This window comes from Xiphophorus hellerii, chromosome 14 (assembly GCF_003331165.1).
Source record: "Xiphophorus hellerii strain 12219 chromosome 14, Xiphophorus_hellerii-4.1, whole genome shotgun sequence".
Lineage (NCBI taxonomy): Eukaryota > Metazoa > Chordata > Actinopteri > Cyprinodontiformes > Poeciliidae > Xiphophorus > Xiphophorus hellerii.
In genome coordinates, this window is record NC_045685.1 from 9,373,982 (window position 1) to 9,386,891 (window position 12,910).

General features: G+C 35.1%; 1 protein-coding gene across 1 annotated transcript; it reads right to left on the reverse strand.

The window, feature by feature from the left end:
* Positions 1–584: 584 nt before the first annotated feature.
* Positions 585–11,303, reverse strand: LOC116733193 (basement membrane-specific heparan sulfate proteoglycan core protein-like). Its single transcript, XM_032583975.1, has 6 exons — positions 10,169–11,303; positions 9,292–9,324; positions 3,471–3,731; positions 2,429–2,689; positions 1,670–1,933; positions 585–904 (listed from the first exon to the last, which is right to left on the reverse strand). The coding sequence occupies exons 1-6, from the start codon at positions 10,203–10,205 to the stop codon at positions 585–587; spliced, it is 1,176 nt and encodes a 391-aa protein (XP_032439866.1). The 5' UTR covers positions 10,206–11,303.
* Positions 11,304–12,910: the final 1,607 nt, after the last annotated feature.

The following is a 12,910-nucleotide window of genomic DNA, read 5'->3' on the forward strand; positions in this document are numbered from 1 at the left end:
TTAAGAGTTTCAAACACTTACACAGCAAACATATTCATCCATAAAATGTTATATTAATAATTTCATTTTCACCAAATAGAGGCATATTCTGATCATTTGGGCAAATGTGTTTTTACTTAAGAAGCTAAATGTGTTAAACTGCAGCAGCTGCCTTTATGCTAATTTGCTTAAGCTATTTTTATGCTGCTTGCTAGATTATGGTAGTCATAAGTTAATAACTTACAGATAGTTAATGTTGGCTTGGAAACTGTTCACATACAGAAAAATCAAGTTAGGAAATTAATAGAAACAAAACTCAACTGAAAATGTTAACAGCACAAATACATCAAAACCAGATATATTTAACATAAAAATAGCAAAAGCTGTTTTTAGTTTGATGAACATATTTTACAGCAGGATGTTATTAATTTTAAATATCTGAGATCAGATAAAATTCTTTATAACATCTGATTACTTTGGTGCTTTCAGTGGAAATAAAAAAAAGTCAAATCTTGAAACCGTAAATATTTCTCTGTCCTGTTGATTAATCATTATTCTACTTTAATAATTACATTTTCTGAAAAACTAGGAAACAAATTTGAGTTTCAAAGATCAAGTGTTGTTATGGTGATGACCTGATAACTAAACTCACCAGTTTCCTCAATGGTGACCTCTTTACTGGTTTCTGATTCAAAAGATGAGTCTCCTCTTCTTCCTCTGCAGCTGTACTCTCCTCCCTCTGAGACTCTGATGGTTCCATCTGGTTCTGTGTTTCTGGAGGATCCAACTACAGAATAATATTGTCCATTTCTGATCCAGTAAAACTCCCAGCCAGTAGATCCTTCAACAGAGCAGGTCAGTGTAACACTGCCCCCTGCTGGTATGATTCTTTTCTCTGCCTTCAGGGTGGCTCTGGGTTTATCAGCTGTTGAGTTTGAAAATCAGAACAATATTTTAAAAAATAGAATATGAATTTTTATTATTTCTGGAATAATTTCGTTATAATAAAAATATCTACACCATAATTTAACATTTACTTTTTCAAACTGAGAAATATAAACTCTGCAGGAGCCTAAAAAACTAGATTTTCCATCATGTTTCTTATCAACAAGAGCTGGAGGAATTTAATTGTTCCAAAAATCATTTTGGTGAAATTCCACATCTGACCTGACAATTCAAACTCAAGTCCAGTTAGATTATTTCAGCAACATCACACACAGATTGGTTGTAGCTTATTTAACACAGTTTATACAAAAAGTCTGAGTCTAATGTCTAATGTAGCCAAGATGTTCTTTACTAATATGAAGCGATCAATCAATCAATGAATTGTGAGAACCAAGTTTTGACAACAAACCTCCATATTTAAATGATCCACAGCTCCAAGGCAGAACATTAAAAATGTTGTTGCATTAGTAAATATTTTCATAAAATATTTTACTCCAAAACATTTTGCATCTGCGTCACTAAACCCCTAATCTCTCTCTGAAATAATCCAGTTCCTCTTTAAGCTTCCTGTTTATGAAACTTTATGGATGGAAAATAGTTTTTCTTCTTTATATAACTTTCATAAAAGTCACAAAAGCCTGCAGTCAGTTCTTTCTGTGAAATGAAGATATTGAGTTCTGTTCATTTTATGGAGATCAGGGAACTAAAGACACTTTCAGGATGAATGGAGGTCAGTCTGACTCACATGACACTGTCAGTCTGATGGCTTCACTCCATCCTGTAAACTCGTAGCCTCTTCTACCCTTACAGCTGTATTCTCCACTGTCAGCATCAGTAGCTGAGTTGATCATATATTCACTGGATGATGGAAAGTTTCTATTGGTTGGTTTCCATTCATACGTCCACCAATTTCTTCCATCATCCTGGATCTCACATCTCAGAGTGACTTTCTCTCCTCTGTATATCAGAGATCGGTTTGGTTGTGAAGTGACTGAAACTCTGTTGGAAACTACAGCAAGAAACATGATTAGAAAAACAAAGAGTCTGAAACTAAACAATTAATTATACCGTGTAGCATTTGTAATAATAATGTCAATCTAAGAATTTTTCCTCTGATGTGTCATTTAACATATATTTTATGTCATAAATTTCACTAAAATGTATCAATAAAATGTTATTAAAATGTCTTGGAAGAAGGTAAATCTCAATGTTCACCACAACATCTCACAAAAACATAAATAAATGTAAACACACAGAGTTAATTTATTTTTTTCTCATATTTCTGCACATTTTGTCAGAAAAACTTCAACAAAATGATTCATTTCAGCTGAATGAATATTAATAATTGAACAAATTATGAATCTTAACTCATATTTACATTTAGAACAAGATATTATCTCTCTAAATGTGACAAAGTAACAAACTTCCTTTAGTGATCATGTCAAAATAGGTTTTTTGTCAGAAAGTTTACAATGTTTTCTTCCCAGATAAATTATAAACTCACCTCTCTTATTAATGGTGACTTCATCACTCATAGATGTCACAAAGTTTGTCCCAAGTTTAAATCCTATGCAGGTGTAAATTCCTCCTTCTGTGATGATGAAAACTACATCTGATCGAGGAGAAACTCTGGTCTGATAGGTGGATGAAGATCCTCTGAAGAGCTCAAATGTTAAATCAGCAGGTTTGTCCACAGAACAAGTTAATGTCACACTGCCCCCTGGTGGTATGGTTGTGTTGTCTGCTTTCAAATTTGCCTTGATTTCTGCAATAATATTAATCATAATTAATACGGTTTTTAGCAATTTGAAACAACATGAATAATTTCTCATCAGACCAAAACTGAGACTTTATCATGTCAGACAGAATCAGCACAACACACAGTCTTCTACTCCACATGCAGTCATGTTCTAATGGTGCTTTAAGCAGCATTGTATCATGTGCAACTGTGAGGTCAGGAGAGATCCAGATAAAACACAAACTTCTTACAAGCATTCTCCATAAACACAACAAATAAAATGGGCTGAAAAGTAAACAGAAACTAAAATAATTGTTTCTGATGTAACCAGTTCTATCAACCCAATACCGTTCTGCAGTCTATCTGCAGAAAGGTTTCTATCTTGTGGGACAAAATAATTTAACTTCAATTCAATTCAAAAATGTCTTATTGATCCCAAAGGGAAATTAAATCTTGTTGTATTTCCCTTTTTCATCTATAAGATTATTCAAAGGATTATTGTTGATGGTGATGGTTTAGGCAGGAACGATTAGTACTGTATTAGTCTGTATTACAGCAAATTTGAAGGAGCTTCTGACTAAAGACACTGTTCATCGCTGACAGTATCATAAAGAGGATGGTCAGGGTTGTCCATAATACTCCTGATTTTTTATGTAAAATAATCTTTTTAGGTAAAATGTTGAGAATGTAAATATTCTGTACAGTCACATATTTATCAAATGGGAAGTTCTTTAAATAGTTTAAGCAAATATATCTGTTGTTAGTTAAAACAGTTTTGTTTTAACCAAGAATCCATTTCTCAACTCACCAGTTTCCTGTATAATAACTTCATCACTCATAGTTGTCATAAAGTTATGTTCGGTTTTAAATCCTCTGCAGGTGTAAATTCCTCCTTCAGTGATGATGAAAACTCCATCTGATCGAGGAGAAACTCTGGTCTGATAGGTGGGTTGAGGTTTTCTGAAGAGCTCAAATGTTAAACCAGCATATCTGCCCACAGAACAGGTTAATGTCACACTGCCCCCTGGTGGTATGGTTGTTTCGTCTGCAGCCAGAGTTGCCTTGATTTCTGCAGGTTAGAAAACAGCAACAGCCATCATTGTATAGATGAGGATTCATTTGCAACAATGTGAATCCTTTCTCATCAAATCATAAATGAGATTTCAACATGTTAGATTATTAGTGTATTTAATCTCTGCTCTCAAAGTTGCCAGATTATAGAAACATAAAAACAAATGCTGTCAGTGATTTTCTGAGCATATGAATCAAAATAAAAGCCATTATAAATATACTCTTATAAATCACAGAACAACAACCAGTCATTTACCACTGTGAATCTTATTTGAAAAATGCTTAGAATTTGCAAAACAAATGTTCCTTTGTACTTTCAAAGTGTCATAATATCTTAAAATTTTTAATTTAAACATTTACCTGAAAAATGTTTGACATCTTACAAACATAAAACCTCTCGACAACAACAAAAGACTTTGGAATAAACCACACATCTGTCAATACAAAGAAGGTTTGAGGATTTACATCAGAAACACAAATGATGAAACCAAGGGAGTAACTTTGTGTTGCAAGTTGGTGGAGATGAAGAGGAGCTGGGAGGCTTGTCAGATTAATAGGCCCTTTTGAAAATAATCTTTTTGGAGTTATTAAACATACTAGAAAACAAAATATGTTAACACATATGTAATCTAATTAATCTATATAATGTCTTTCACTTGGTGATGAAACTGCTGACAAAGGAACTTTTCAGTCATTTTCTAATTTATGGAATCAGCCTGTATTTGCTGAATTTTTGCCTACAGTAGAAAAAAGTTTCATAATTCATTAATATTTTTTGTGAAGAATTATCACATAGTTGCCTTTTATTGTCTGATTTTATCAAGTGATAAAAACATCAACAACATCAGATTCTGTAACAATCAAAATGTTATTAAACTTTTCAAAATCAGAATAAGTAACTTCTGTCTAAACCAAATGAATCAAACTTTGTATTTTAAACTATGTGATTCTGACTCCACAGCTGTCCCTCAGTAGGTTGGCTAAACCTTTTGTCCTGCTGACTTACACATAGCAGATGAGATATGATGTGTCTTTAATATAGCAAATATTAAAAATGCAAAACCTGTTTTGGGTTTGGTTGGGGAAGTTGGTGAGTAGAGTGACCATCGATGTTACTGGATTCCCTAAAATGTGGCTTAAACCTGAGATGCTGATGTTTGAATATGTAAAATATATATTATCTCTGCTAATAAATCTATAGTTTGGTTTCTGTCAGTTCTAGAAAAGAGAGAGAAAAAAGCAAATGTCTCTTTATAATGGCCCATAATTTAATTTTACTTAATAGTAGCCATGATTTAAAATGTTATGTTAATGTATACTTTATGAAATATTTCATCCTATTTGATGACAAACCACAAAACTATTTCCTACACAAAAAAGGATGTAGAAACATCTAACAGGACATTCTGTCCGTTGCAGTTTTATGTTTTTTAAATTTTCATTTTGCATCATTAGGAAGTGATGCTTGAAAATTAGTGGTGGTTGATTAGCTAACTGCACTTCTGATTATCTGTCAGAAAATCTATGTTTGTATTAACTGAAATAAAATACTCCAAACTGCGCAGCAAGAGTACATGTTAAGGTGATAAAAGTTAAGCTAGCATAACTAACCTACTCTCCACTTTCTAATTAAAGCTTTTTACTGATCTGTGAAATGTTTTCCCTTTGGATCTTATTATCTTGCTGTCTTAGTGTTGACAATTAATATCAAAACTTTGCGTCCCTTTCTCAGATTATTTGCGTGATTGTTTCATTTCTCCGACCACCGATATTCCTGATTCAATGCAAAGCAACAGCGCATGTGGCGCTCAGTAAGTCACGTGATGTCCAATCCACCAGATCAGTGGTCCCCAACCAGCGGTCCGCGGCAGAAATAATGATCTTTTATTATGAAAATCCTAAACCGGATTTTACCGGTTACGTCTTGCGCGTCAAAAATTGAGCCACCTTGCAGCAGAATGAGTAACAAAACAACATCGGAGTGCAGTGAACCGTCGCTATATCGCGGTCTCCCTGCTTCGCGGATTTGCATCGGGCATTGTGTTCTGCATTCTGATTGGCTAAACAGTCTCTCCGCTTCTTCTCTACCTGTGTGTCAACAATGTTGCGGTTTATTATGTACACATAAGTAAAACAGCTTGCCATATTTAACATGATCAATGGTGGCATGTCGGTTTATAAGAATCTTTTTGCCCAGAAGAAAAAAGAGCGACAACAGCTACCGATAACTATGTTCTTCTCTCGAAAAAACACACCTGCACCGCGGGCTTTAGAGAAAAACCCGCTACAGAGCGGAGTCAGGCTGCAGCGGCTCAGTCAGAAGAGCAGTGAAATACACGCGAGTCACTCACTATTTGTCCTACTGTACTTTTTTTTTTGTTTTTTCATAATCATTTTTTATTTTCTCCCGTTCTAATCCCATAACTCAGGTCGCGGTGGGGGGGTTCCTGATCTCCGCAATTCGGGCACGGGAATCCGCTTTCAGTTCATATTAAAATTATTATTTTACAGTACAGTAGTTATTTGTAAAAAAAAAAAAAAAAAAGTTTATACAGTACTTTTTATTTGTTAAACAAATGTTTGGGCCTGTAAAAAGGTTTTGTTCTTTGGTTTCAATGTATTATAGAGTATTTCATTGTATAATAATTGTAAAAAAATAAAGTTTCCTACTTCGTGGATTTCGCCTATCACGGGTTCTTTTTGGAACGTAACCACCGCGAAAAACGAGTGGGTTAGCCCCCACTAAAGAGTTGCATTTAAAAAACTGTGACAGGTTCTTATTCTATTTATAATTATCTCCTCCCTCCTGTTTATTCCTCTAATCCTTACTACATCAACTGTATTTTGTATCCTATATAAATGCCTTCCTTTTATTTCATTATCCCACCTAATTTTCCATATCTTCTTACTTTCTCTCCAAACTATACTTTTGCCTTCAGATTTAGATAACTTTATTGGCATATCAATATCTTCTTTTTTAACAGCCTCCTTAGCCAACCTATCTGCTCTTTCATTACCCAAAATACCCAGATGAGCAGGAGTCCAAAATAATATTACATTTTTATTTTGTTCACAAATTCTGTGATGAACAGCCATAATCTCATATAATATATTTTGATGATTATTTGTACTTCCTTTTTCAATACTCAACAATGCAGATAATGAATCGCTACAAACTATTATTTTATTTATATTAGTATCCTCCACCCATTCTAAAGCTAAAAATATAGCACATAATTCGACTGCATATATACTGAGATAATTAGATGATCTTTTTGAAATATTACTCTTTAATTCAGGAATCACTACTGCTACACCAGTCACTTCATTTTTGGGGTTTTTCGAACCATCAGTATAAATTTGCAAATAATCATTATATTTATTCTGTATTTGATTATAAAATTCTTGGTAGGTATCTGTTATGTTTCTTTTCTTAATATTTGATAATGATTTGTCTATATTAAAATATTTCCATGTCCATGTAGGTCTCAAAAGCCACAACACTGTTGGACTAAATTCTTTGTTATATACATGAAATGATTTTTGCTCTGTCATCCCCAACCAGTGATGCCATAGTTACTTTGAAAAAGTAACTTTAATCAGATTACTGATTACTCCTTGAAAAAGTAACTTAGTTAGATTACTGACTACTTGATTTGGAAAGTAACTAAGTTACATTAAAAGTAACTTTTAGTTACTTTCAGCAGCTGCTAACAACAACGCTGTGAAAATTACATTGATCTTTGCCAATACTTAATTGTAAGCTATTTTATAACGGTAACATCAACAATGTGTCTCCACTTATAAGGTTGAACTGAAGGGGAGATTTTTTAATGATTACAGTACAAAAAAAACGTTAGTAATTTGTGCATGTTTTTGTGTGTCCACTATTGTCTGGAAAACTAAGAAGGATTTTAACCCCCCAGCCTCCAGGTTGTGCGTTACGGCCCTGAGTTTGGTGTCAGAGCGCAGAGCTCCTCCTGCGGCTCCACAATTCAGATGGCTGCTGCACAGATTTGTGACACTTATCTTATTATTAATAATTATATTGGCGTTTAGTTGCACAACTTTACGGACTCGTTCATTCGTGGCTGTTTTCACGTTTATTGCTCTGTTCATATTAGTCTTGATGTTTCCAATGTTCTGGATAGCTTAACGTAATTGACAGGTAATATATTAGCTTGACATTAACAGAGGCACAGCGGGACGGATCATCCGGAAAATGATGGAATAAAAGTCACCATTTTCTTTTTTTCCTCTTCTATTATCTTTCGACCATTTCCATAACCTTTTGAATTACTTGTTTTTCTCCTGTCAAACATTTTCCATTTTGTTTCTCCTTTCAACCATTTTACATATGTTACTTTCCGCATAACCTTTGTTTTCTGTATAATTGTTTGATGTTTTATCACTTCACATTCCCAAAAAGCAACACTATGCTCTCCTCCACAACTACAGCACTTTGGTTTAACTCCAGTTCCACATTTTCCATATCCATGGTCTCCAGAACATCGAGCACATCTCCTTTTTCCTTTACACATTTTTGCAACATGGCCAAATTCCTGACAATTGAAACATCTTACTGGTTTAGGCACAAATTCCCTGACACTAAATCTTATCAAGCCAAAGAAAACCTCCTCTGGCACTTCTTTTGTTTCAAACTCCACCAACACAGTTTCTGTCTCAACTTTCTCTGGACCCCTTGTCAGCCTTCGTGCTCCTTTTACTTCCAAATTTCTTTCTTTTAAATTCCCAAATAAATCTTTCATATTTACACTTAAAGGCACTCCTGTGATAATTCCTTTACTTTCATTATTTCTTTTTTCACCCCTTCTCCTATAATATTCATAATTGGATTTTTTAAATTATTCTGCTCTTTCCTCAATGCCTTCACTATCAGTGCCTTCTGTACTTTCCTCACTTCACTTTTTCCTCTTTCTTTCAGCGGCTCGCTGCTTCTTACCATCCTTCCCCACCTTTTCCTTCATTTTGGCCACCCATCTCTTCCTCATCACTACAGTCCAAACTATTCCAGTCACTTCTTTCTAAATCCATCACTGCCATGTTCTGATTTAAGTCCAAGCTAACAGCTGCTTTTGCCTGGTTGCAATGACTAGCCACAGCTCTCTTTCCTTGTTCGCCGTCTACACTCCACGTACTCATCGTCCCAGCTCATAAATCTACTTGTTTTGTCTTTGAAATTATAAATTGACACTCCAGGACAGTCTTCAGAGTCGGCAAATAGACACAAAGAGGAACAAGTTGTTCTGCGCAACCATAGGTTTCAAAATTAGTTTTCTTTTTGCTCAGCTTCCTCTCATCTACTGTACATCATAACATGTCAATATAATATATTCCAGTGATACAAGAGCAAATGTTCCCTCAAATAGGGACCATTTGCTATAAAACCAAGAATTGTGATACTTAAGTGCCGATTACTGCAGTGTTTGTTCCTTTACTTGCAAAATTAGGCTAAATATCGGTACAAAACAAAAATAAATGCATTGGAAAAACACCATATTTCTTCCTTTAAGTTAAATCCAAAACAACTTACTTACCATAAGCACGTCCATGAAGCAAAGAACTGAGCACTGCAATAAAGATCAAGGTTTGGTCAGACATAATCCAGCTGGTTAAGAATAAAAATCACAATGTGATTACCGTATTTTCCGCACTATAAGGCGCACCTAAAAACCTTCAATTTTCTCAAAAGCAGACAGTGCGCCTTATAATCCGGTGCGCCTTATATATGGACCAATACTGAGCCACAACAGTTCTCGCAACTACGGTAAGCAGCCGCCGACTTCATTTTCCCCAGTAGAAGAAGAAACGCAAGGTGCACGCTGGGATTTGTGTAAAGATCCCAAAATGGCTCCTATTAAGAGACACGCTTACGATGCAGAGTTTAAGCTCAAGGCGATCAGTCACGCAGTAGAACACGGGAATAGAGCAGCAGCCAGAGAATTTAACATGAACGAATCAATGGTGCGGAAGTGGAGGAAGCAGCAGCTGTTCATTTTCAGAACGCTGGTTTGTAATTTATTAATAAAGTTTGACTGACCTATCTGACTATTTTGTTGACATTCCCTTTGGCGCAGTTCCATCTAATGGATGCATAACGTAACCCCAGCTTCTACGGTAGCGTCTATTCTATGCGCCTTATAGTGCGGAAAATACGGTGTATTCATTTTAGATGAAGATTAAAAAAAAAGACTGTATAAAAATAATAAAGACATAAATATCACATTATGTCCAATGTTTGTAAAAACAAGAGACCAAAGCCGCTTGAATTGCAATGCTGATTACAAAATGAGGAAAAAGACTCGAGTCTTCTCTTTTCAACACTATTAGATCTTAACAGAGATACACGGCCACATGTTATCATGAAGAAATATTTTCATTAAACTCTGAGCAGAAAGTCAGTGATGTACTTACAGAAAAAGCCCAGCATGCAGAGCAGAGCAGGTTTCATCCTGGCATCCAGAACGGCTGCACAGCTCAACTGAAAGGCTTCTACTTGGTTTGAATTGTGTTCATATAAAAGGAGAAGTTAAGTCTAAAATATATATGACATCAATAAGTTTCATGCGTCTTCCTCTTACAATCCCCTCTCTGTGTTTCCTTCCCTTTCATACTAACTTCACACCACAGCAGCCACTGAGGCTGCAGCACTTGATGCTGGTTTGTATTTCCTGTCCGTTGCAGAGATATTTTAATCTTATGCACAACATTCTGTTCAGGCTTGCAAAAAAATATACAAATAAACAAAAAACACTAAATTTGAATCCATGTTGCTATACAGAGTTGCTATATAATAGTTTGCAAAAAACAGTTTGCTCATTCTCATTTTAAACATTCTCCTGTTTTGATGTGTGAACTTTATAAAGAGAGAGAAATATTAAAACAGTAACTTTGACTTTCTGCCACTGACTGACCTTCATCTGCTGAGCACCATCCTGTCTGGTTTTACCCTCTGGCCTGTTATAGGCTGCAGGTCACCACCACCAGAACAGAACAGCCACATAAATAACATTTGCTCAATGAACAATGATAGATTGCTGTACAGATACTGTGCATACTTGTGGATTTTTTGAGGAAGTTGTGAGAGAAACTACATCATACAGAAACCTTTCTGGGTAAAACTTAAACTCAGGGCCCTTTTGCTGCCCAGCAACAATTCTAAGAACGATGGGGGAACATGCATCTCACAGAGCATCACCATGGAAACTTATCAGCACATTTCTAATCACATTTTGTGTGTGTGTGTTTGTGTGTAGGAACGGAAGTGGACGTAAGTGTTAAAATGGCGGTCATATCAGATAATCAGTTGTACGTGTTTCCTGGAACAAGGTCTGTGAATAAAAGATGGCTGATCTGGTGAATAACATGTAGAACCATGTGTTAAAACGCCATTTTAGCTTTAAGACATGAGGTGCAAAGGATTATGGGATGAGTCGGGCATTTGAATGTCTTTAGGTGTCGTCCTGGGTCAAGAAATAAAGAGCATGATAATTTGTGTCACTCATGTTAGAGATTTAACAAAATATCATGCAACACTCTGTGGTTAATGTGTCAGGTAAAGGTAAATGAACATTTTATAAAATATATTGATGTTATATTCAGGATGTATCCATCAGTCCATCAATTTTATTGCTAAAGCTTAGTGACGGTCAGTGTGGAGCTGATGAGGCCTGATTAGTCTGGACAGAGTCAAATGGTCACAGCTTTGGTTGTTTAATACCTGATTCACTAGTTAACAAGGTGAGACCTATGGTGTGTTTTAGTGCTCATTTTATCAATTATATTCACAAACGTTAAAGAGTTAGAGGGAAATGTAGACGACACAATGACCCACGTTCATTCAAGGAAAGATTATTCATCATCAGTAGCATTTTTAAGGGACCACATTTTTTCTCCTTAAAAATATATGTTGAAAAAAATTTAAGAATTCCCACTATAAGACAAAAGTATCACATGATAATAAAGCAGAGGCTGTATATAAAACCCTCTATAGTGGACAGTTAGAATGAATTAATTTGTTTTAGGCTGTAAATCCAAACTGCAGTTCACACTATTGACCACAAGATGGCATCAAAGAGGACTGTGTTGAAAAGCTTTGAGTAATAAAACATTATTTTAAAACCAGTAAGCTTCATTTGACAATCACTAATGATGTCATCCTTCGCCTTGGTTAGTTTTTGTCACCAGTCTGACAGATTTTCCACTTGTTACCATGGCAACCTTCTCTGTCCAGTGCATGTCCACACTGGTCTTGTTTATGTTCTAGAAATAATCTGGTCATGTCTTAAGAGTTCATCTTTAGTTAAATATGGCCAAAGTTTTAGAACAGTTCATCCAATTTCAGAATCAAAATTTTGTAATTTTGCTATTGATGCCCAACGTGAGTCAAAGAGCAAATGAACAAATTATTGCAAGTTCATGTCCCACAAACTCTCCAGTACTACAGCGCCACACAGAGGATAATAGGTTGAACTGCTTTTAATAAAATAAATTCACATTTCTAATGTAGTTAGTGTCTTTATATTTTGTTTTTTGCTGCTGAGGCCTTGAACTTAAATACAGCATTGAAACAAACTCACTTGTTACATTTCCTTTTTCTACTTAAAGAGACAAAGTAACAAGAATGATCTTATGCACCATTTTCAGATTGGTGCATAATCTGAAAATTATGCACCGCTTTTTTGTGAAGCGAGATCTTCACAACAAAGCTAAACTCTTAATATAGTGGACAGTATGTTTGTTTTCATTGTGAGACATTTAAGGCTATATTTTATATGTAGCACTATGAGAAGTGAGTTGGAAGGTTTTTAGCTTTAGGGTTTCACAAAAGAAAAGAAAAGCATGAATAAATTTAAGTCCAATCACATTTGCTAGAGTTAATTGTGGGCCTGTTACAATTAAAGGGGCAGTATAATGTGCTTTCAAGTCACATAGTACAATTTTATAGTACAATCAATGAACTATGTTACCTAACTTGACTTAAAAGAAATTTGACTTTATAATTTATTGCCTTGAAATTGGGGCTTTGTCTCTTTAAAAACTCCTGCTCTTTCTGAAACTTCGTCTTCAGGAAGTCATCATAACATCGCTCCTCTATTAACCTAATAAAGTTTTTACCAGCGTTGTACTGAGAAGTAGCTTGTATAATGCAGAAGC